Below are 24,868 nucleotides of genomic sequence, written 5' to 3'. Positions count from 1 at the left end.
ATTTGTCTTTAGGTTCCTAAAGAGGCCCAGTTTGGAGGTGAGACGACGAAAAACGCAAAGCACTTGTCCTTGCAGGAACACAGGCTTAGAGTGACCTGTGACGACTCCATCACTACCCACCTCGCCTGACGTTTGCAGCATGCGGTCTGAAGCACCACCCAAGCCCAGGCTCCTACGTATGGCTGGCACTTTTAACCCCCCCACCCCAGGACTGGTCTTGCATTTTATTGTCCCAGGCCATCTGCCACCCTCTCCTGCTTTAACCTGTCGTGGTACTTCTCTCCCACAGCAGCCACCTTCCTTCATGACTTGGGCAATGGTGAGTAAGGGGGAGGACGTTATGGGGAGAGAGGATGGACAATGCACGAGTTATGATTTCGCATGCAGCGGATAAGGGAAGAAGAGGGCTGAGCGGCACTCGTTTCCTCGGGCACCGAACGAAGGGAGCTGACTGACTTCTGGCTGTTTTTCCTTGTGACTGTCTTTTTAGGCTGTTACTCGGAGGTCCAGGGAAGGGTTCAGGAAAGGAAGTCCTGGCAGTTCAGACAGGCAGAGGCAAAACACCAAAATAAAAGAATAAGGCAGGCTGACAATTACAGAACGTGATCTCTCTGCATGCAGACAATGCCCAAGAGAACAGCCCCAGACTATGACATACAGAGAAGCCAGAGATGCCAGAGGTATTGGAGGCAATGTCTATGGAGAGCAGGGCAGAGGCGGTCAGTCTCCCATCCAACAAGGACATTCCTTGCCGCACACGGGCTTTGTTACCTCACTCTCTAGCGATTCCCACCCATCAGCCCTCCCTGGGACCTACAAACTCCTCATCCGAGTCTCTGCTTGGTCCTCTGCTTACTGGGTACATGGTTTCTCCAAGGGCCAAGGAAGGAGGGAGTGCCTCCATGGGACACCTTGAGACCGGGACACTACAGCTGTGGCTTCAAAACCCTGATAAAACCATACATATGCCTGAGCTGGGCTTGGACCAATGCTAATCCCAGCCCCTCTGCCCCATCTTTCCTGGAGAAGCCTGTTCACCTGCACCCTCACCTGGAAGCTGCAGGGTTTTTGGAAAGGAGCCATCTCCCACCCACCCTCTCCAAGCAGGGGCTCTAGCTGGGGCTCTGTCACTAACGAGGAGTCCATGGCCACGTCTTTCCATCCTCTCTTATGATACAGGCCCTGGCCCGTGCTTCTTCAGAGGAAACTCTCCAAGGAAGCAACTGGCCCCCTCCCCTCGATACCCAGCACAGGGTTTTCCCTTCGTAACCGTCTGCGTGAGGAATTCCCGCGAGATGCTCGGCAAGCCTGGTCCCGACTCTGCCCAACTCCATTAGACATCATCTGCTCACGGACGTAACAGTTTGGGGGAGATGGTAAGCCGAATAGAAAAGGATTAAAATCTATTTTTTGCATCCATCAGTTCAGAGATCAGCCAAATTACTCGGCCTAATGCGGCCGCTCAGACATAGCCCATACCCTCCCCAATATTGCATGTGGTCCTCAGCACGGTCCTAAAATCAAAACAGCTCTGGGTTGGCTTTGACTTTGTGCCTTTTTAGGGTTTGGTCAGTTTGATTTTGCCAACCCCAGTCTAGTCTGGTCCGCTCCCCCTTGCATGTGGACTGGAGAGAGGGACTCACCACAAGTTGAGCATTTTCAGGCAGCTACAGAGAGTGTAGAGAAAAAACACAGAAAGGAAGAAAGAGCAATTAGTTCACAGAGGTGGGATGAAAGCATGTCACTGCAGCCATGCAAACATGCAGTGCAGACTGGCAGACACACACCATGCCTGCCCGCCGCCCGCCCCCAGCCCTCATACCACCTCTGCCCTTGCCATGGTGCTGCCGAGAACTGCCATGTTTTCCAGGGTCTCGAGGCCTCCGACAAACACCCCCTGTTTTCCATGAAGGCACCGGCCCCATGAGGTTCTTCTCTGGGGCTGGGATCAGAAAGGGGCTCTGGGCCACCAGGAGAGGAATCTGCTCTTCTCCCCAGCAGCTCCAGCAGCAGAAGGGCCAAGATCATGGATCTACGCCTGGGAGGTGCCCTTCAGCAAAACCCACGGCCGGGATCAGGAGCTTATCTCCAGCATACCCCAGAAGCAGAAGCGTTTGCACAGCTCCTCTGCCTGCCGGGAGTGCCAGGGAAAGACTTTCCTGCTATTGCATCTCATCTCAAAACACAGAGCTCCAGCTCCTCCTAGCTCTTTCTGGCCCACTTTACTACAGAGCAGAATCCGGAAGTCCTTTGCCTTCCTCATATAACTGAGGGGATTTATGATCACAGATGCAAGGAAAGATGAAGCCGCCCCTCCCTGTGGCAAGAGGAACGAAGCGGACTACACTTGGGAATTACAAGAGACCCCAAACCTGTCAGCGCAAAGCAGCTTATGCTCTGCTTCCCAGCACCTCTGAAACCAATTTGAGACCGCACAAACAAGGGCTGGAGAGAGACAGAACAGTTCCATGCACTGCAAGACACGGCTTGGACAGCATGGCTCTTGCACGCTCCTTTTCACCTGCCTTGACATCTCCCCTGTACACAGGTGTGGGGTCTGGATCCTGGCCTTGCTGAACAAGGTGCTGCAGAAACACAGGCTGAAGGTGGTCCCATCTTAAAAGCTGGCTCTTCCTTGCATTGGGTTGTTGTATCGAGAACTGTTAAGGGTAGCAATTTGCTCCATCCTAGTAGCAACCCCAAGCCACGTGCCTGGGGGGGGACCCACTTCAGTCTGACCAAGACAGAGCCTGTGATGCCAAACTGGTGGCCTCTGCAGGCCACACTACCCATATCTAAGAGGAATATTGCCCAATCTACAAGTTGCACCTCAAGATCTCCCCCACCCTGCCATACTTGACGAGGAGCCTGCACCGAAACCAAGGCTCGCTCCTTTGGCTGTCAGGAGAAAGTGTATCTGTTGCTCAGGCACGCTGCTGCCAGGATCACGCCCAGGCCAGCTACCAGCGAGCAAGATCACACGCAAGTGCTTCGCGAGGGACAGAGGAACAGACAGCAGAAGACCTTCAGGACAACCAGCGCTGGCTTCAGCCTGATGCATACCTAGGGACCTTTTCCATCAACACACCCTTTCTCACGCCTGCCAGTTTTCCTCCTCACCCTCCCACAAGCCATTCCTAACAGAAGTTCCCACAAAGGCTGAGACAAACAATGTGGGACAAGCGACACCAGTGTCATCCAGTCAAATTATAACCAGGCAGTTGGGCAACGTCACAGCACCGACCAGTTCAAAGGCAGCCCCGGGGCCTATTTACCCCTCGCACGGGGAGTGTCAGGATTACGCTGTGACCTGCTAGGGCCTGGACTAGTTCAGAGGCAGCGAGAAGGTCCCATGTTGAGGATCATGCAAAAGGTGACATGATGGTGCCAGATGCAGCACGTGTGCAGAGGCCAAAATGGTCAAAGCAGCAACTTTGTACATCAGTTCTCACTCTTGACCACAAGCTACAGAGGAGAGGTCAGCTCAGAGGGAGCACGCTCTCCCCCACAAGCAGGAGGGCTGCTTCTGGTTTCTCTCACTCAGCTTCCGTTGAGCTGGACCAAGAGAATTCACAGAGAGAAGTACCCGTCCCTGCAAGAGTTACTTTAGGACCGTTCTGGATACCTGGCATCCACTTCTTGCAGCCAGAAATAAAGTGTTAACTTTCAGACCAACAGTCTCTTCACTGAGCTGTGCTCAAGCTACTCCTACACTCTCAGCACGAGAGTACAGCGCGTTCTCCTTTTGGAACAGGGGATGCTCACCGGGATTCCTGAAATCAATTCACATTATTTTGGTATTTGTGCTACTGTCTATCTTGCAATACATGCTCTGAGTATGAGTTATGTTCTCCAGCCATGACAGGTGTAAAAAAGAAGCAGCAGCAGCAGCACTGAAGGCACCATGCACAAAAGCAGCAATATGCAAGGAAAAGGGCATGGGACACGAGCATTGAGTACTTCACCACGGGTAAACATCCCCACTCGTTTCCCAGGAGGAGGATTAATGACCACACCAGTGGAAAGCCTGTTTGTAAAGCAAACGTACTTAGCTTCCTCCACCACTTCCACCTCTGCCTGCGCTGTTATTGGCGCGTTGGAGTGTGCCCCCGTCGGGTCGTCCACGTTCAGCTCCCCGTTGGTCGAGCTAACCACCTGAAACACAAATGAACACCCCGTTAACGAAGCCCCCTTGCATGTGATGCGTCTCCACCCACCTGGACAAGGGATGCTGTGAGAATGGGAAATTTGCGGAATAACTACCGTTTGCTCCTGTCTCTTTGCACTGTCTTAGCAGGCTGTCAGATTCCTTGGATGCCTTTGAATCATGTGCCTGGTTTGGAGAGACCAGCTGGTTCATCCCAAGCAGAACAGCAGGCAGGGGACTGCATCTGTGTTCACTAATTCACACTCCTGTGCCCAGCACAGGTCTTCTTGTCTTTGGGAGGTGTAGCCACTAGTGTGAAGACTAACTGACAGCCCTATATACACACACAAACTGTATTATGTTGATTGTTTTCTCCTGACACTTTTACAGGCGAGCAACTCAGTCCTGTTGCCTGCCAGTACCGTGGGAAGAGGTCACTCCAGAGCCACCAGAGTCTCACTCCTTACACAGCCAGTTTCTGGAATTACGTCCTCACCCAAAAGCTATTGATACGGTCTCTCATCTCTTTTTGCTTCACAGCTGACATTATGGCTTACTTCAGCGTTTCCATTATAGGGATGACCATCCAGATCCCCAGCTGCCAGCAGCTCTGCATTTGCCAGGAGAGCACATAATTTTCTGGATAATTCATCATTGCTTATGGCCACAACAACCGCCAAAGAAGCCTGTATGGGACCGAAGTTTGGCCGGCCCTTCCGCACTCCATCTGGAAGTTAGGACAGGCTCCTGCACATCGCTGTGAACACCTGGAGCTGCTCCTGGGTCCAGAGCTGTAACGATGCGTGGTTCCCCTCCCGCTCCACCTCTTCACCTTTCTACAAGGTAAAAGGAGGTATCTCCCATGGCGGGTGGGTGGGTGGGTGGGTGTGTGTGTGAAGGTGCTACCCAGTATTCCTGGTGGCTCTGGATGACCTATCCACCAGAGATGAAGGGAAGGAAGCCATTGAAGCAGATGTCCCCTCACTATTAAGTGCATCTATCCATGTTCGTTTTGAATACTTAAGTTCTACCAGCAACTGCTGTTTCTACAGATCAAGTCCCGTGGCCAGTCTCTGCCGAGACAGGTCAGGACTCAGCTCATGTGGTTTTCAGAGCTGTCCTCAAGTGACAACCCCTTGGGTTCTCTTCACACCCCGCTTCCCAGACTCATCACACTGTGGGCCCACCCAGGTTCTCCAGACGCCCACACTTCCCACACAACTTTGCGGAATGCTAGCACTTAATCGTTCTATTCCCAGTGATCTTCCCACAGTTTCTTCAGCTACTTGTTAAATTTCGTTTTACAAAAGGCTTTGATTTTCCTCCTCTTTTTTTACATGCCGCCACTTCATTTTGATGTGGCAAATTCAACCGTTGCCTTAAAGGAAACGACCACTCAAAGCTACTGACCTCCCGAGGGTTCAGCAGGAGCTGGGGCATCTGTTGAGAAACAATTTAAGCATCTGCGGCCCAGCAGCCATGCACAGCAGAAGATTTCCTGTGCTTGGCTGCAGATAAGCAGAATTTTAATGCTTACAGTGGCACATACAGGCTTGTAAACTGTTCAGGTAGGCAACCTGCCCAGTCAAATTCAGACTAGGACTGCATTATTGTTGTAGCTACTCTGGCAGAGCACTATTTGTGGGGAGACACAGCTCATGCTGGCTTTGCGCAACGAAACTATTCCTCTTACATAAAAAAATACGAATAAAAACACCTACTCTGTACTTACTCAGTGCTGAATTCATAGGATCACAGAATGGTTTGGGTCAGAAAGGACCTTTACAGATCACCTAGTCCAACCCCCCTGCCATGGGCAGGGACATCTTCCACTAGATCAGGTTGCTCAAAGCCCCGTCCAACCTGGCCTTGAACACTTCTCCAGTTTACTGTCTGCTCACGTCTGAGATCAGAGCTATACATACATTAGTTCCTCCTTATCTTTCAGTTTCTCTGGCACTCAGTAAAATATCTTTAAATGAAAAAAGGAACATGGCTAATCAAGCCAAAAAATCATTGAATCCAACCAAGTATCAGGAATAAGTAAAAATTTCAACCTAATCTGCATTTCACTCAGGTGCATCCTGCACTACCTGTCTCCTCAGCTCAGCTCTGTCCCACTCCAGGCACTAATTCCCATTTCACCAGAGCCAATTTTCGAAGTGTTGTGTCTGGCACTAGAGCCAGCTCTCGCAGGCAAACCTCTGCCAAAGAGTTCACCTCGACAGTAATATTGGACAGTTCTTGTTTGCTTGAATGACTCTTGCATCTTCTCTCTAGCATGCCCAGCCATCTTAATCTGGCAGTAGTGCAAGAAACTCCCTTAGCGAGCCTGAGTAACAACCAGAGGCAGGTACTGTTTCATAAACAGAAGCAGTCTTTTCAGGAATTTAAAAACTTAGCTGTAGTGCCACTGTTAATGCTGTCTGGCACTGTCGCGCGTCCTCTGCTCATCCACCTTCCACAGTGCAATCATCCAGAGATCCAACTTGCAGCCACCACGCCCTTACACTGGTGCTGGTCTGCCACTGGATCCAAAATTAAAATGCAAATGCACTGGGGAGCAACAGAACAGGGTCACCGCACCCTGCAACTGCAGCGACAGTTCAGCCTGTCTCCCCTCCATGCGGAGGGAGAAGTGGCTGTACAGCCTGCTCGCACCAGCCATCCCCCGTGCATTTCTCCAGTCTGACACCCCTAGATTTCCATTAAGCAGGAGGAATTCAACCAGCTCCTCACCTATCAAGCCTGAACTGGAACAGCTCAACTATTTTCCTAACATTAATGGGGTTTATATGCAACAAACCCTATTTCAGCTGCTTCTTACTACCTAAGAGCATCCCCAAGATGGGGATAGAGGGGTGCTTTATAGACCAGACCTGCTAATTTACACTCCTTTCTGTGTTCAGTTTGACAAATCTGAGTTCAAAATAGCTGTCAAAGGAAAAGCTTCGTTGAAACAGTAACAGCAGCAATGTTGGCCATCAGCTTGGGTCCCACAAACCATGGCTTGAGTGTTATGTACAGGACAGGACCAAACCAGCCTGTGAAATTGCTCTCCTGACCACGATGTTACTGCAGTTCGAGGACAATTCAGGGGATTTAACACAAATTCTCGCATCAAGGCTGTACACATCAGGAGGAAGAGGTACCTGTACTGATCCTCCGTGCCGGTCTGCAGCCAAATGAGATGTCAAGTACGAGGTATTCGTCTGCCGGCTTGGCTGGATCTCCCACTCCCCTCGGCGATCTGATGACGCCTGCTCACAAGTTCAGAAGCATGAGAGAAACAGAAGAGAGGGCAAAAGGTGAATGAGGGGAAGAAAGAAAAGGGTGTTTGTTAGTGAGTTAGTTTCTTTGCAAAAAGCAAGGCATTTAAACTTTTAGGTGGGCTAAAATTTCTCTTTACCAAGTGGACCTCATACTTTACTTGAGCGGTGTCTGCAGTAATCCACTGCAGGAGTGGATTTCTTCTCCTCTAGCTGCTAAACAAAGAGAAAGCTCAGATCTATTCAGGAAGATTTTTCCTTACACGGCTTCATTTCCATGGGTCTCAGCATAGAAATCAACACACTGACAGTATGTTTAACTACGTCTGTCAGGTCACACACACCAGAGCACTTGGCATGGCAGCAAGACTGGATACGCAAGCTCGACCTCCCTAAAATACATATTTTTTTAACTCAAATTTGCAACATAAAACAAAGCCACATTTTATTTCACCAAAAGCCAGTTCCACACACTGATTCACCTGTGCAGTGCAGAAGGAAACATCCACCACACCTGCTTGGCTGGAGAGAGGGTTGGTGGCTTTTTGGTTTTCTGCAGAAAAGTAGATAAGAAACTTTCGCTAACGGTTTCTTCTTTATCCCCAACAGATGCAAACTTTAGGCAGTTAAATTATTAGAATTTTATTTATTAGAAGAACCACTTGGCACTTGCATGTGAAGCTCCTTACAGGTCACCCAGCTTTGATACAACACATCCAGCATTCATCTAAGACCCAGGAGGATCTCAGCGCACCTAAACCCAACCAACCAGCTGGAGGAACACTTCCCAAGACTGGGAAGTGTAGGACAAACAGGTAGATCTGTGTTGGCCTCAGGCCAACAGCACATGACATAGTCAAGCCTGAAGTGACCGATGGGACACGTTTAAAAGGTGTCTCCCTGGATGCCGTATAAAAATTTAAGCAAATGTTTCAAAGCTGAAGCACAAATTTGAAAGAAGAGAGGGCAGAGCAGCAGAGTCCCCCAGCGCACCCGCACCGGGCAGGAGGGGTGCTGAACAGAGGCACCATGGACCTGGCCAGGAAACAAGAGGCTCAAGCGAATAAACACCAGCTTCACTGCTGATAATCTGAAGTATCAAACCAAAGAGAGGTGCACAGGCCCTGCCTTTCCCCAGCACTACTGTGTGTTACTCCCTGCAGCCACAGATGATGAGCTTGAGCCCTGGTCAGAGGAAGAGAAGCCACAGGGCTCCGTGCCACTGTGAAAAAAGAAAAAAGAAAAAAAAAAGACTGCAAGCAGAGAAAGACTCCAGAAACCTTTGAATAAACTTCAACACTAACTAGTAAACTGTCACTCAACTAGAGCAGGAGCACGTGCAAAAAGTAGGAGAATAAAAAAAGAAGTCTCCTGGCATTTCATAAAACATTCGCTATCGTTCCCTTTGCACGTGACCTCTGACTCCCTCCCAGAGTGACCCACGGGGCCGCTCCTCCTTCTAAGCAGCCACCAAATCCAGTTCATAGGTAGTATTTCCCTAGAGGTGGGCTTGTCCAGGCTTGTCCTATTAAATCTTCTTATGACATGTTCTTCCTGTCAGCCTGAGACGCTGCTTACACTTTTTGTACTTGGTGACATTCAAAGGAGAAGCACTTCCCTTGGAATATTTTTTAATGGCTGCAAGGCACAAGATTATAAACAACTGGAGAATTTAAAAGCAGGTTTTAAAAGCTAGTAGAAGACAGGTCTTGAGTGCTGCTTCTTCCAAATGCCATCAGGTCGCTTGGCTAGCCTGGGCAATGAAGTAGTACCATGCTACGTCAACGTTAGGAGAAGCAAGCTTCTGCCTAGGAGTCTGGAAGCAGTTCCTAGGAAAGGCTCTAGTAGCCACAAGAGCCAGATTTTTCTCTTTTAGCTCTACAGCCAAGTACGTGATAAACTGGTTTTGAAGTAGGCTTGAGTTGAGCTGCCCGAAACGCAACCCAAGCAGTGACACTGAGGAAGAGATGCCCGTGAAATTTGAGAGCATCAAGTTCCCGTTAACACTCATCACCTTCCTACCAGCTACCAAGTTACAAGACAAGACTGGCACCCAAAGACAGAGGGGGAAGTGCTCACCCATCTTTGATAGTTAAGTATCTTCACTTCCTAGAGGAAAAGACTACAAAAAGGAGATTACTCTCTCATCAGCATCTTTACTGGGAACCAAATATTATAAAAGAGAATCTGCAGTTGTTATACCCGGGAACAAAAATAAGGCAATTAAATTTGGAGATCAAGGCAGTCACCTGACCCAAACCCATGCCTCCAATTCACTGCTCTAGATGTTTATTTTTTCTTCTTTTTCTTTTAGAGAAATCGTTTGCTCAATACTTAAAAGGAACATCCCTTGGAAGACAGTTGTTTATGTTTTGACAAGAAGAAACTGATTTTCCCTGCATATTGGGATATTAAATAATACAGCATCCTAAGTAATGTTTAGGTGAAAAAAATGACAAAAGCTGCTATGCAACACAGCATCAAGACTATTTGCGAGGCTCAGAAGAACAAGGACTGAAGGCTGCCTGCATAATATTTTGGGACTGGGAGAGATTTCTTTGGGCTACGTACTATAATTTGTGAACTAACATGCTTGAAAATGAAGCCAGGCGTCATTGTCCGTTAAAGGAAACAAGATGCCTCATACGTACACAGCGTGAAAGTCTGTTGTCAAAGCGGACAACTAGAGACTGCCACCCAAAAAAGGAGGGTTAATGCATTAATCAGGCAATATATTAAAGCAGATTATTTTACTAGTACTCACAAACCAGTCCACACTAATCAGCATGCATAAATACAGTACTGCACACGTGCTTCAAACAATCCAGCTTCCTACAAGCAACTCTTCTAACGAGGGGTATTCATCCTGATTGGAGCTGATGGCTTGAGATGTATTCTAGTCTACGTTAGCTGCTCTACCATTCAGAGCCCAGCTGCATGGAACAAGGAAAGCTGAGCCCAGACAGGTTATTACATCTCACACTCGAGTCTGCACCCACAAACCCCAGCTTGCGCGAAGCTGAGTGGGAGCAGAGACAGCAGACGAGGAGCTAGAACAGCACACAGCAGTTAGAGGAGCAGAGCGAGCCCAGAACCACTCACTGGGAAGTAAGAGCACCAACAGCTCTAGCTAGGAGCCGGCAGTTGGAGATCTACTGAACTTCTGATCAGTTCTGTTAATACAGAAAATCCAAACTCTCAACACCAACAAAATATTACAACTAGAAAGGCAAAAATGGGGAAATGCAAATTCAAAAACTGGCAGTTCATCCAGACCATGATGCCCAGCCTCCCCAAGGGACCCTACCCTGGCAGTCCTTTATGCTCTGCAACACTCACGCCATGAACTGGACACCCTGAGAAGGATATATTGCGCGTACATGGGACACGCACATCCTTATCGCAGCTGCACGGTCCGTGGGAAGAGGGCACCTGGGGGCAGGCTGCCATCGCCACAACGGTTGGTCTACTCCATGGTCCACGTGCTATGAGTAAAAGCACGCAAAAGAACGTTGTTGGCCAGGTAGGTCAGGTAGTCTGCCCAGGCTGGATAGTTGTCTTAAACAGCTTACCCACAAACTACAGAAAAATGACCCACTCCAAATTGTGCTCCGCTTGGTTCACGATCCCGAGGAATTCCACTGGCTGATACAGTATTTCAGCAACCTGCTACTTTGACAAAATTCTGCTCAAATCACAATCTCTAAATTAAGCAGGAATTGTGCTTGCCATGACCAAGGCAAGAATCAGCCCCAGCCACCTCTAACGGCATATGGCTTCTGCTTCTCTGGTCCAAGAGGAATTCAGAGAGGTGCCAAACAACGCGGCACTGCCGAAGCACTTGTGAGCAACGCACCTGATTGCGAAGGGCCTGCTGCGATGGTCGATCCCTATGGACGTGGCTGTCTCTTGTTACTGCGGACGTCCCAGAATCTACGTGAACAGATCCCACTGGAGTAGGCTGGAAAACAAGGTGTTCGTTAGGATGAAGCCAATGCTGAAGATGCTGCTCTCTCTCTCAACACATGCGTGCACAAACCTAACTTGACAGGCTGGCTCCCATCAGGTAGAAGCAGGAAAACATCAAAACACTGTCCAAAGGTACTGACAGTAACCAAGGAGAATTACAGCCAGGCTATAAAATCCCCGTGATTTGATGGACATGTGATTTCATGCTGGACACCAGCACCAAACATCTTGTATAAAAATTAATTAAAAAGATATAGTTAGGTATCTGTATCGATGTCAGATCACACCTAATGCGCCTCACATAGGATTATTACAACTGAAAATATACAGACTTGTTTTCCTCATCTCATCGTCTTGCCACTTTTAAAAATCATGCTTGCATAGAAACAGGACGTGTTAAAATTAAAGCTTCGTCTGCTCTATTCTCACCAAAGTCATAATCCCTGCTCACAACATCAAAATCTCCATAGCAACCACTGCAGTTGTCAGCAATAGCATGCTTGTCTTGCAAGGTGCTTTTTATCAACTGCTTTTATAATTAAACAAAAATGAGGAGAAAAATCATGATTCACAAAGGGAATGATTTCTTACGAACTGTTCTGGGCACAGTAAACATTGGTAATGCTAAATATAGTTGGGACGGTAAATCACTGGCAACGGTATCAAGTGTAGCACTGAAGGCATTTGATCTGGCACCAGTGACAATTAATTGACAGATGCCTTTGCCATTGCCGGTGTATGGTGACTGGCCGTTAGCAAGAAGACTATCAGCAGAACGACACAAAACACAAGCGACAGGCAGCCAGCAGAAGAGCTTTAGACTTTTCTATCAGATTTCCCCACGACACATCTTTTGGCCAAGGTCTTCTTGAGTATAAATGGCTTTTGACAATAGAAGTGATGCAATGAGATCATGATTATGGTCCATCTGGTGTCATGGAACTGCTAAATGGAGCTTGCTTACTCCCGCATTTCCTTGCCATGTGCTATAAAGAGCTGGTTCAGCTTCCGGAGTAGGGTAAGCCCCAAGATCTTTTGAGCTCGGAACTGGTTTGCTGTTACTATTCACTGAGCATCCATCGGAGCTCTGCCTAGATCTCCCATACATCTCGATGAGAACTTGACCATTATACAAGTCTTCCACCATTCAGTGCTGAGGTAGCAAGTATGCTCTCCTGCTTTAAGAGGGATGTCTTTAGATATTGGTCTCAAATCCTGTGCTAGGCTAGAGGAAATTAAGTCTAGTCACGTTCATTGCCACAAGTGGGAAAATCAGGTTTGAATGCCCCACCAGGGCAAGCCCAAAGAGGTAGGAAGGGGCCTTCTGCCCCTTAGGGAAACTTCAAGGCACTGCAAGAACCCCCTGAACACAACATCAGGACATCTCACTATGTTGAGCCCAAGTTAGCTAGAGAACAGAAGTGAAAGACTTGATCCTAAGCTCACTGGTATTAATTGGGATAATCAGGAACAAAGAGCCAGGTGGTGGGGAAGCAGCACCTGAAAGGCAAGGCACTGCATTTTGCAGGGACAACTTACAATTGGCCTGCCGACCCAGTCATAGGCGTAGTCAAAGGTGTAGCCTTTCTTTTCAAACAGCTCTGTGAAGATGGTTCGTAAATAATCGTAGTCTGGTCTCTCAAAGAAGTCTAATCGCCGAACATAACGGAGGTACGTGGCCATCTCCTCTGTTGGAAAAGGGGAAAAAAGCAGCAGCATCAGTCCTGCTCGCACATGAGCTCCATCATTTACAAGCCTCTCAGAGCCAACGCACACACTGGAAATTGCTTTTCAATTAACTCCAGCGAGGCTTTCCCATGGCACTAGGCTCAAAGTTCATGCTTAAAGTTGGGCTGAGGGCCAGATCACCAGTGACGCGAGTTGTCCAGGCTCCGCTAAGTTCAGCTGAGCCACGTGGATTGACAGAAGCTGACGATATCCAACAAGTCTTCACCCTCAGTGACCTACTCAACAGTCTTTTATTTATTGCTAGATGAATGTCACTCAGCTTCCCGGAGCCCTCCTGCCCTGCCTGAAGTCTAATAATAGTCTGCTTTTATTCTGAATCTTCTGAACCAGTTGTTATAAACCAACGTCTGTGTTTTACCATTGAGCATCATGCTGTGAGAGAACTGTCTGGGCTGCTGGTGCTACCTCTGGCTTTTCCCCTACCAAAGTAGGGGGTTTAGTAATAGTCCACAATGCAAATCAATTCAAACACTTCTCAAGCAAAGGTGGAAGTCCCACCTCTGCTCCAGAGAGCTGCTGCTCCACCTCAAATCTGAGTTCCAGAGCTAGTTTTATTCTATACCTTTGTATAAAAACAAACACTAAACCACACCGTACAATAAATGCCAACTCACCGAACCTGCCAACAGGATGCTCACATGTATGTCTGCTCACACAGACATTCAAAATAGCCACAGCGATTTCATCAGGGGAAGGAAAGCAGGAGATGGTGGTGGGCACCCTGTGGCACCCCTGAGCTCCAGCAACAACTAGGGTCTGGCTGCCCAGAGCACTGTGCTGCCCAGCGTCATTACATCAATCATAGCCTTGAATATTCAAAACAAGACTTGGAAGGCGAGTCTCCAAAGTTAATTTACCTGGCGCACACAGAACAGTGTTTGGTCTTAAGCTAATTAATTGCTTTCCTGCATCTGGGTCATACTTTGCATGCAGAGAGAACTGAGCCCTGGTAATTCATGTCCTGCCCCTTCCCAGCTCTCCCTTGGCTCATGCCTAAGCCAAGGTAGGACGCTGGAGCAGAGCTCAGTATGAGGCGCGAGTCTGTGCACTGCAGTACGACTGATACACCAGCATGGTTTTTGCCTTTAGCTAACAAAAATAAGAACGCCATTGCTTATCGATATTTAACTCTGTCTGTGGCTTGCAGCTTGCATGTCACATGGAGGTATAACAGGAAAAAAAGGAGGAGAAGAAAGGTAATCCCCTCTTCCTGCTAGTATCTCTGAAAGGTGGAGGACCAACAGGTTTCAGGCGAGCAAGGAATAGAAGTTCTCTCATCTCCCTTCAGCCCAGACCTGCAGGTGTGACCGAGCTCTGAGGAAGGAGTATTGGGGAAAAAGATGAGAACAGCCAACCTGAAGCTCTTCTACTTGGAACTAGGTGGATTTTGGATGCAATTATGTCTGGGGAATTAGCATGACTTGAGTGAACAACGATCCCCTTCCAGGCTTGCTGCTCCTCATGCTGGGAAAGAGCCATGTGACACAATGGCTCCTACAGGAATGGGACTAATCGTGGGGACCTGGGTGCTCTCCCTGGTGCCAGGATTTCAAAAAACACCAAAAAACCCCCACTCTGTGAAGGCCACAGGGTACCTGGGGAGAGGCCACAGGGTACCTGGGGAGGGCTTTAACTTTGTATTCTGCTCTCCCAGCTCCAAGGTGGGCTTTTGTTTAACTGGAGAAAAGGTGTTGGGCTTGGCTAGAAGCACATCTTTAGTAATACTCTCCTTAAAATTGCTGTCAGAAGGTGGAATTCAAGGACAAACACATCATCCCATCTTCTAAGCTGGCCACCTACAATTTTAACACCTGTAAAACCTTCAATTTGGAAAAGAATTAACTCAGTAGATCCAACACGGTCACTTGGGAGAGGGAAAATAACGAGGCCAGCAAAGCAGGAACACGAGGCACTGGAGCATTGTCCAGCCTCCTTCATGAGAAGAGTTATGCTCATTTTAAGCCATGGCCACAAGCCCTCAGGCCCTGCTAATTTATAGCGGCAGCTCCAGTTGTTTGCCAGCTTGAGGAACAACATAATGGATACACATCATCCAAATACTTTCTGCCAGAGGAGCTCAGAACCATCATATTTAACAAGGTATGTCCACCTCCAGCTGCACTCAAATGGTCCCATCAGGGCTTTACCTGGAAAGTTCTCACAGAGAACTTCAACCGGAGTGTTTCTCTTTGTGTCCCCAATCTTCTGATACCTCTCTTTTAAGGTGTCAGCCTGTAGCGCACAAAGACAAAACAGTTGTGGAGAAAGAGTTCAACCATGTGATAAACGACATGCTGTATGGGAAGAAAAACAAGGTATTTAATACCGGTTCTGGGTGGTATCAGAAGACGTTACTTCTAACTGAACTGCATCCTAGACTACACTAGTAGGAATACTATCTTACCCTGTTGTAATTCTCACTATGCATTTTACGTGCTATTGGCAAAGAATATCCAAGGACACATTCAAAACATCTTCAGTACTTGAAAGGAAGGACCCTTGTTAGTGTCTTACAAGGTTAATTTCTTACCAGTCCAGTCCTGAGGACTGTATAGGGAAGCTTTCATGGGACAGGAAAACAAAGCTGCATATGCTATGATTGCACATCAGTATCGGGTCCTAGGCTTAGAGCCATCGGCAACCAAGATGCCTTCATAAACAACTGTAAAAGTAGGTAAATTGCAACGGCAATTTGGGTTTTACTGTGTATAATAGAATGCCACCACATAGATAACTACATCAGTCACACTTCTCGCTACTCCCATACTGCCTCTCCTTTCACCCCCAAACTGTCTGTCACTTAGCACTGATTAAAAGTCTGGTCATCAAGAAAATGAAACAATTTTCAGTTAGATTTCCCACCTAAATCCCCCCTGAAGCAGAAAACTGCTCCAGCTGGCACCCTAAGAACGCGCTTTATTGCCTGCATTTCAAAATATGCCAATTAGACCTGGCAGCAGCATAATTAGCATCGTAAGATGTTCTCTCAAGATGTTAACACTGACAGTATAGACCAAAAGTGTAAGCTGAGGAAACCTAGAAGAGTGAAGATGCCATATTCTAGATCAAGCTGAAGAGTCTGTGTTTGTTCTGGAGCTAAAGAAATGCAGGACTTCAAGAAGGAGTCAACTAATTCTTATCAAGTTCAGCACTGAACTGAGGAAATTTTGTAGAACCTTGTCTAAACCTGGAATTATTTTAGAATAATTTACAGGATTAATTTAAAGCAGATGAGTTCAACTAAGCCAGAAACAAAGTATGTAATAGAATAACACACTTACAGAGGTGTGAACTTAAAGTCAGAGAGATTCTGGTTTCTTTCACAATCATGACTGAAAAACCCTTTCTTTGCTTCTATGAGTTGTTGCCAACATTTCTGGCACGTCTGCTAAGGCTAAGCTGAGACTAACTCCGATAGGTGGTGACAAAACAGCTTAACAAGGTCTATCACGCAAGCCACTGCCACTGACCATAGCAGCACTCTGCTGAGCAGCTTGCGAGCCCAAAAGCTTGTCTCCTTTTTCCAACAGTACTAACAGGTCTAACAGGAGTTATTGTCTTCATTAATAAACCTTCTCCTAACCTGATCAAATTCGATCCTTTCACTCACTGCAATTCCAAAGTCAAACACAGTAGCTTAATCATCAGGAAAGTGATGGAGAAGTGAAGATGCAGCTACCAACAGCTTCAGAGCCACCAAATTACTTACTACTAGTTAGTTCAGCTGACGGGTGTTAGCTGTGGTTGCTGTAACTCAGCTGCTTGCAGCCCTCCACATTGTACATGACATTTCATAAACTTCTAAGCACTGAGTGTCCAGTGTCTCTGGAGGGAAGCCAAGCTCAATACTTCTGCCAGAAAACCAGTTTTTCAAGCTGAAGTCCATCTGCGTATCTAAAACCATCAAACTGCTCCCATCATAAACACGTTTCACAGATGCAGCTGGGGAATTGTTTGCTGTAACTGGAATTTCATAAACAACCACTGTGTCCCAGTCGCACTCCAGCTCGGGGCAGCTTCATGTTACAGCAAAGCTGCTCCAACAGCTCTCTCATTGCCGTCCCTGTCCCAGCCGCTCATCTGCCTCTGCTGAACCTTCTCTCCAGACTTGTACCAATTCAGCTAAGCTAATGGCAACTTGAAGTGACAGGTAACGTACTTCTATCTTAAAATCCTTCCTGTAGGTAAAGCTAACGCCTTGTCGTTAGACTTCAAGGACACAAAGGAGAGGACAGCGTTTCTGGCTGGATTTTGCAAATGTTTCCCCACCAGCTTCTCATTTGGGCAGAGACCAGACAAAGTTTCAAAGGGCAAAACCTAAAGCTCAAACCTACCTTCAATCCTTGCCAGGGCAGACTGCCTCGGAGGAAATACATAAACATATGGCCGAGGGCTTCCAAGTCATCTCGACGACTTTGCTCTAAAACAGAAGAGATGACAAATTATTGCTGTAGCTGCAGAAATAGATCTGAGATCTGATCAGTAGCCACATGTATTTCTGTGATAAAGTTATCACAGGGAAGTTCACTTGCTGTCTATAGCTCAGATCTTGTCCAAAACCACCTAGAACCTGTTACAAAAACCCATGAAATACGTAAAGAAAAGATCAGCTAGAAGGCATGAAATAACACAGGAGCTGTAAGACATACTGCCCAGCCTTAGGCAGAACGGATAAGAGGTGGAAGTATTAATCGCAGAGGAATAAAGCCATTCCCCAGTTCTTCTCTGGACTGCCAGCGCCGATGGTGGACCTGCGATGTGGTGCTGGACTATGTTATTTCCTCTGAACTACACAGGAACAGGCAGGGGACGCTTGCAACCAGCTGCAGGGAACTACCATGTTGCAAAGTGCCAACCCTTTCCCAACTGCTTCTGCAGCTCATCACATCAGAGCAGATCAAAAATAGCTCCTCCTAGCACTGCTTTTCCTTGTGAAACACTTGCTGCTGTCGCCATGCAGATGTTATGATTATAAACGAGGGGGAAAAAAAGGGGCCTCAAGCCAAAGGAAAAAGCATCCTTAAAATAATCTCCCAAAATGTATCAAAAATCCCAAGGGAGGATACAAGACGGAACAACAAATCTGGAGGGCAACAGTATGGGACTGCCGCTGTGCTGGGCTGCATTGTGCAGACTTGGGTTCACTGAGCTTGCAGACTGATTTGATGCAACCTCCTCTCCTCCGAATCTCCACCTGCAAGCAAATAACGTGCTCCATAGCCGCAATCCGGAGCAGATCTAGTCATGCAGCCCACACGCCACGAAAAACTGCACGTGAGCTGTCCCTGACGCTGCATCATCTGCAAGAGGAGAAAAAGGCAGCGCTTTGCACAGCATGACCCTCCTTCAAAAGCAGCAGCAAATTTAACCCTCAAAAGATGCTGGGGGTGAGAACGCTCAGCAGAAGGGAACTGAGATGACAGTTCCTGCAGGTTACCCTGATATAGCTGTAAAAAGGGAAAAAAAAGAGGATGTCCTGGGTAGTTTAGTGCAACGATGCAGATGAACTTCTCGGGAGGATGGTTGAATGCACTCATCTTTCAGAAAAATTGCAATCGGACTCCTTCACTTTGCTTGGTCCTGAAATGTGAAGGGACCGACTCCACCTGGGCTGGCCTCACCAGCAAAGCATCAGCCCCACGAAACCCTTCTGGGCAGAGACAGGCCCCTGCCCAGCTGGTAGCCAACCTTTTCCTGCTCAAATACACCCGCCCAGAACCACCTCTTCTCCCACAGGAGCTGCGGCGTGAGCTGCAAAACCTGCAGGGAAAAGGGTCCTAAAGAAGGCACGTGATGTACTTCAAACGCAAGCGGATCTTCTTTCCACATCCACCCACAGAGCGCATCCCCGGCACCAGCAGTTCCCGAGCCTGCTCCCACAGCAGCTTCTCACTCCTCCATCCCTTCCTGACTCTTCACCAGGTTTTCCAAAATTAGAAGTTGGGCTCGTCCCTCCTTACTCCCCAAAGAGAGTGAGCTCTCCAAGAGACGTGAAAGCCAGCAATGCCTTGTTCTCATAGCTGGGAGGCTACTCAAAAGAATATTCCATTATCTTAGTGCTCTTATGAATTTAAGTGAATATAAACATTTAATAAGGTTTTTTGCCTTTCAGCCACAGAAATGTAATCTTCTGGTATGAAAGAAGGCAGTGAGGAGAGGAGATGAAAGCCAGGTTTAAAATTAGTTAAATCATTAATTTTCTCCAACCAGTTATTAGGTCAGGGAACATCCAACTCTAACACCAGAAAGTGGAAGGTACCGGTACAGAGCTGTGCTATAAAAATCTATTTGGTCATCATTTAGTGCGGCAATTACTACCCGCCTACTTGCCTTTTATCAGTGCAGGGTTGCTACCAGTTATTTAGTTCCTAATAAAAACTATAATTACAAGGCTTCCAACATTTCAGCTATCTCAGTTCCTCCAAAGGGGAAAAAAAAAAAATAAGCCTCACAACTGTAAACAGCCTCATGGCATTGAGAGGTTTACAAATAGCTTGAAGGGCACGAGAGAGCCGTAAGCCAAGCTACCATCGGAGGTCTACAGGACTCAGCACGGCAAGCTCCCACCAACCTTTGCCAAGATGCGTGTTGATGGACATGTATCTTGCCGTTCCAGTTAAGCTCTTGTGTTCCCTGTAAGGTATGTGTTTTTTGGTTTCTGGGTCAATGTACTCCTTCGCCAATCCAAAGTCTATGATGTGAATGACGTGCTCTTTCTTATTGCCTTGCCGGCCAATAAGGAAGTTTTCTGGCTTGACATCTCGGTAGATGAGGTTCTTCGAATGCACGTACTCCATTCGAGATATCTGCAAAACAACGAGGCAAAAGTTATTTGCGAGCAGACCAGCTACTGTGCTTTCCTGGCTAACAAGGCAGCAAGGTTTTATCAGCCCATCACCGAGCCTCGGCTCAGTGCTATCTCAGATTTCAGCTACTCTACGAGAAATGCAACAACAGACAGAGTGAACCAAGGCAGCAGTTACGATCGGAGCTGGGTCGCGTCCTCTGATGCAGAGTTGGAAGAGGAATTTGTCATCCTCTCCTCTCCCCGGCTACCGTACTGTGCGCTCCCTGACTTTATTCCTACAGAAATTGCAAAGGCTGTTTCTGAAACGTTACCACTGGGACACAGCTCTTGGAAGAATGCCACGGGGAACTGCAGCAGCCTTTTTGTATTGATTTTAAACATACTAAACCGGTTACCAAGAGCTCTTCCCTTGCCCACAGCCTTCCCTTGTTGCTCTGTGTCTTACCACCTTCCTCCCTCGACCCATATGTTGTCTTAGACACACCAGATTCTTCATGGAGGGGGATTTTTGGGCAGGCGGAAGCCTTACGATCCTCAACGCTGACTAAAAATAATAGTTAATCTCATCGGTTGTCAACTAGGAATAGCTGGAATGTTTTTCAGCTTTTGACTAACTTTGTTCTGGCAGTACGATTGAGAAGGGAAGGTAGAAGGACAGGAACCCCACTTCCAAGACGATGGAGGGCCGTTTCCCCTCTAAAAATGCACCTTATTCAGATGCTCATCATTAATATTGCTTTTGAAACTAAATATATTGCAGGTGAAGTTTGAATAGGTCACCAAGCAGTTCGCCTTTGAGTTCCTAACTTAACAGATGATTCCAATTGGAAATAACTCACAATTTCATTTAATTTATTACCTTTTAATTTCCTTTTTAGGTTTTAAATGAAAACATGTGAATACCCATTTATGGCTATCCTGGTCCGCGGCTGCCGTGGCATGCTGTAGGGCACGGTGGCTTTTTTAAGCAAGATGCTTCTTTGGAAAGGCCATTTGAATCTACCTGTCTGCATGCAGGCTTGCAACCCTGCGAAACCGTTGCAAAGCTCTTGCAAACTCCAAATATTGCACTAACGAGTATCAGTCCGCAGAGGTCACTGCCGCACCGTTGCGGTGGACCTCACAGCGTGATGCTATCAGATCTGGGGAACATCTAAGGTGAGAGCCACCGGCTGGTCACCCCCGCCAGGGAGCTCCCTGCGGGGAGTCACCAGTTCCTGGGCGGTTCTGCGCTGGGTCGATACTGGCAGGACAGCTCCGTACCTCCCGCGCGGGGCAGGCTGGAGCTCTGGATCACCGAGCCAGCCTTTCCCGCAGCTGCCCAGGCAGCAGTAACCCCATGTCAGTCCCTCCAACCACCCCGCTTGCCTCGACTGTGAGCACCGTTGGGCTGATAAACCCCGACTGCTCTTTGGTTTCTTGCTCTGAATTCAGACGCATTCTCAGCTGGCAAAACCAGATCTCTCTTTCTCTTTACAGATCTTGGATCCACACCTGGCTGAAAGCTCCGCAGGCGTGTGATCACTCCATCTCGCTCCCAGAGGTTTATCAGATACCTTATTTTTAAGGAAAATCTGCTGTATTTCCACCATTCAGAAAGAAGTAACAGGCAGGAGGGGGCAGCACTCCTTATAAAATAAAAAATGCTGTACAAGGAGGGCAGTAGACAGGAAAAAATTGACTGCAGGTGAATCAGTCTTAAAAAACAGAACTTGCTCAAAGGCTCTTCAAAGAAGGTAACAGCATGTGCTGCTCTTCCCCTCCCCTCTAAGTAGTGATTTATTTCAATGTGCTGAGAAAATGGGTTTCACAGCTAACAGCCATTATTTCTAATCAATTATAGGATGATGCAGAACAGAGCAGATGCTCTGCACTTCAGCCATTCTTCACGCTTTGAATCACCTACAGGACACAGCAGCAGGTTGGAAGACAAAAAGGTATGTCGGGAGGCAATTCAAATTAAGATGCAACCCTTAAAACTGGAACAAAGCGTTTCCTCGTCTCTCCATACATAACAAACTTTCAAACAGAGCCTGACTGGCTCATTTGATTTGTCCCTGCTACCAGAGAAGCTCAGTTATTGAAACGGCCAACAGCAATTACACAACCTGAAAAAAGCCTATTTTTTTTGTTCCTTAAAAACGCATAGCAAATTGCATTGGCCAGGACAACAACTTGGACAGCTGAGATGTCAGATGAACCGATACGCTCCAGCAGCACTTAGAGATATTTATTTACCTGCCTTTTTTGCTTCCACCCCACACACACAGATGCTGCTGGGTCTTTCATATTCCTTTTTCTTTACTTCCACCTGCCTGGATGCTTCATGATGTGTTGCCGGAGAGCTGAGCACAGCCAATGACGGCTGAAAGACGCTCTCCAAGTCAGAAATATGTTTCCCGGAGTAGCCTCCATGCTTTATTCACCCTGACAAGACACTCGCCCTGCTTGTGGCTGCTAGCGATGGGGAGCTGGTGACTATCTGCGCTGCACTGCCCTTCCAGGCTTGCTGCCCGAGAAGAAACAAGCAGCGCCGGTGCAGCACGACCTCGGCCTGACTCAAACCCATTGCATAGTTGAAGGAGAGGCGAAGTGGAGTTCCCGCTCCAGAAATGTGCTGGATGCAGAGACACGGTGCCCACTCCTTTGTGTTTGAACTACAGGCTCTAATGTCTGTGCATTAATTCTTCTACGGACAGAGAAACCACTGCAAGGAGCTGGGACTAACTGTTGAAATTGCTTTTATACTGGAAAAACAGTGACTGTGAAGCAGTGTTAACATCTGCTCTGTTATTTCAACAGTAGTAAGAACAGACTATGGCATTTTATCATAGGGCACAGGAACACTAGGGGCGGATGGGAGACTCTGCTTGTGAATTAAAGCAGGCCGGCCGAGTCCATGTTCGGAGCCACAAATCGCCATTTCAGATGTCGGAGAAACCTCTAGGAGGGGAGAGCATCCCCTGGCACACAGCCAGGGGACCCCTGCACTGCAGCTGAGAAATGAGAGAATATTTGTGTCATTTAACCAGATGCCAAAGAAACCCATGCTTTTATTTTCCTTTCTCCTGCCAAGGAAGCAAGTGTAATAAACCCTCTTCCCCCAAAAAGGTAACTCTTGAGGATCTGATCTCCATGGCAATCCCATCTCTAGACCCTCTTGGTAAATTTGAGCCCTTCTTCCATGCATCACCTGCTTGAATATAGATCAGCTCAGCAGAGATAAAAAAATTCCTCCTGTTTAAAGGCTGTTTTGGTGTCTCTTACGCAATACAATTTTGATGATCACCAGTCAAAAAACTTTTCACTGTGACTTCGTCCAGACAGCAGCCAGAAGTATTTGCACACTGCCTGGCACAACAGACCTTGTCTCTGATGGCAAGCACATAAAGCAAGGGTGAAAATAACATTTACTCTTGACAAAACTGAGTTGTCAATGAGCATCGCACACGTTGGACCTGGCCAAGAGTGAAAAATTGAAGCCAGAATAAAAAAAAACATTCTCCCTCAGCCCAAACACCAAGTCAGCTCCGCAAAGCCCTAAGATGACTTCCGATTTACGGGCTTTAGGGACTGACGTTAGTGAACATGTTTTTAATTGCTGAGCTTTGCTTCGTTCAGGAACATCAACCACTTGATCTATTCAGCTGCACGCGGAGGATGGAGGAAGCAGTTCCAGTTTGATGCTCTTAGCAGAGCAACGTGAAGCATCGGAGATGCACAAGTTACAGCAGTAACAGAGCTGGAAAACTTCCACTGGGGAAGGAAAACAGAGGACTCCTTCAATGCAGGTTTTCACCGAGAGGTATGAAACGGTACATTAGACCAAGAGCGTTTCTGATTCGACTCAAGCTGTGTTTGATAAGCTGCTGCCACAGCTCTGAACACAACGCACGCTTACCAGAAGAACATGCAAGCCTAGTGACAAACCTGAGGGCTGTGTGGCTCATCCCCCTGCCCAGGCAGACCTTCCTACTGTGTCATCTCATCTGAAAAGATTCCAAAACAGGCTCTCCTTCTTGAAGACTCATTATCGTCCGGTCTCTATCTCCCTCAGCCAGGAGAGTCTTCTTGATGTAAAACCACGTTTAAATTCTCCCATAATCACAAGCGACATTCCTTAAAACAATGACGATACATTTGTTTCTCCTAGAGGGCTTCTCTTTCTTCTAACATTTGTAGAGTTAAAGGATCCATCCCAGTCTTGAGATGCTGCTACCTGTCAAGCTAAGTAAGACCAGCCAAGCATGTATGCTTATTAGAAAACACCTTTCAGGGATGCCTCTGGTTAAAAATTGACCGCTGGACACAAAAAAAGGAGATCAAGTGCCACCACACCACATCCAAAGTTCCTGCCTAGTTTTAGCATGCAGCACACATGTAGATGTGTCGGAGATGTGCTGCAGCAGCGGTCAGGCTTAAGGAGGGAGAGCGGGGAGAAGGCAGCTAAATGGGACCTTGAAAGCAGCAGCTGGCTGCTGTCGGGCTGAGCCTGCAGCAGGCAACGGCAAGCAACCACGCAAACAGCAGAGAAGGGACTGGATGCTCCTAAAGACATGGGGATCATTACATGCAAGTGAGGGGAGAAAGATCTAGGGGACAAAGGGGTGGACACTTAACGTCCCACTAGCTCATGGCACCCTGGCTCCCAGTGTTGCTGCTCCAACAAGTGCAAAGACATCCATGGCAGACGTTTCCTTCCTCCCCCTCCAGAGAGGATCAAGCCCAAGGCAGGGGAGGCAACACAAAGGTGACTCCCAGCATCGGGGTCATCTCCTGGGAGCTCCCCGAGCTCCATGCTGCAGAGGGGCCTCCCAGCCAAGTAGTACTGCTTTACCTTTGGCTGGTCTTCCTGGGCTTAAAAAAAAAATACAATTTGATGACATTTTGGTGAGAGCCGAACCAGAGCAGCAGTTTTCTGCAACG

General features: G+C 47.6%; 1 protein-coding gene across 5 annotated transcripts in view; it reads right to left on the bottom strand.

Annotated features, from left to right (window-relative positions):
- The window catches only part of CSNK1G1 (casein kinase 1 gamma 1), a 131,543-nt gene that overhangs the window by 2,142 nt on the left and 104,533 nt on the right, over positions 1 to 24,868 (bottom strand). For 4 of the 5 annotated variants that reach the window (XM_050903208.1, XM_050903207.1, XM_050903210.1 and 1 more), the window contains exons 7-13: positions 19,706 to 19,940; positions 17,469 to 17,554; positions 15,282 to 15,366; positions 12,925 to 13,073; positions 11,273 to 11,377; positions 7,300 to 7,407; positions 4,049 to 4,155 (exon numbers count right to left, since the gene is read on the bottom strand). In XM_050903208.1, the coding sequence (XP_050759165.1) occupies positions 4,049 to 4,155; positions 7,300 to 7,407; positions 11,273 to 11,377; positions 12,925 to 13,073; positions 15,282 to 15,366; positions 17,469 to 17,554; positions 19,706 to 19,940 (875 nt within the window). Of the gene's footprint in view, positions 1 to 1,643; positions 1,668 to 4,048; positions 4,156 to 7,299; positions 7,408 to 11,272; positions 11,378 to 12,924; positions 13,074 to 15,281; positions 15,367 to 17,468; positions 17,555 to 19,705; positions 19,941 to 24,868 lie in introns of all 5 variants that reach the window. The other variant, XM_050903211.1, reaches the window with a different exon arrangement.

Source organism: Gymnogyps californianus, chromosome 11, assembly GCF_018139145.2.
Source record: "Gymnogyps californianus isolate 813 chromosome 11, ASM1813914v2, whole genome shotgun sequence".
NCBI lineage: Eukaryota > Metazoa > Chordata > Aves > Accipitriformes > Cathartidae > Gymnogyps > Gymnogyps californianus.
The sequence above is the reverse complement of the archived record's forward strand: the minus strand, read 5'-3'. Positions and strand labels throughout refer to the sequence as shown.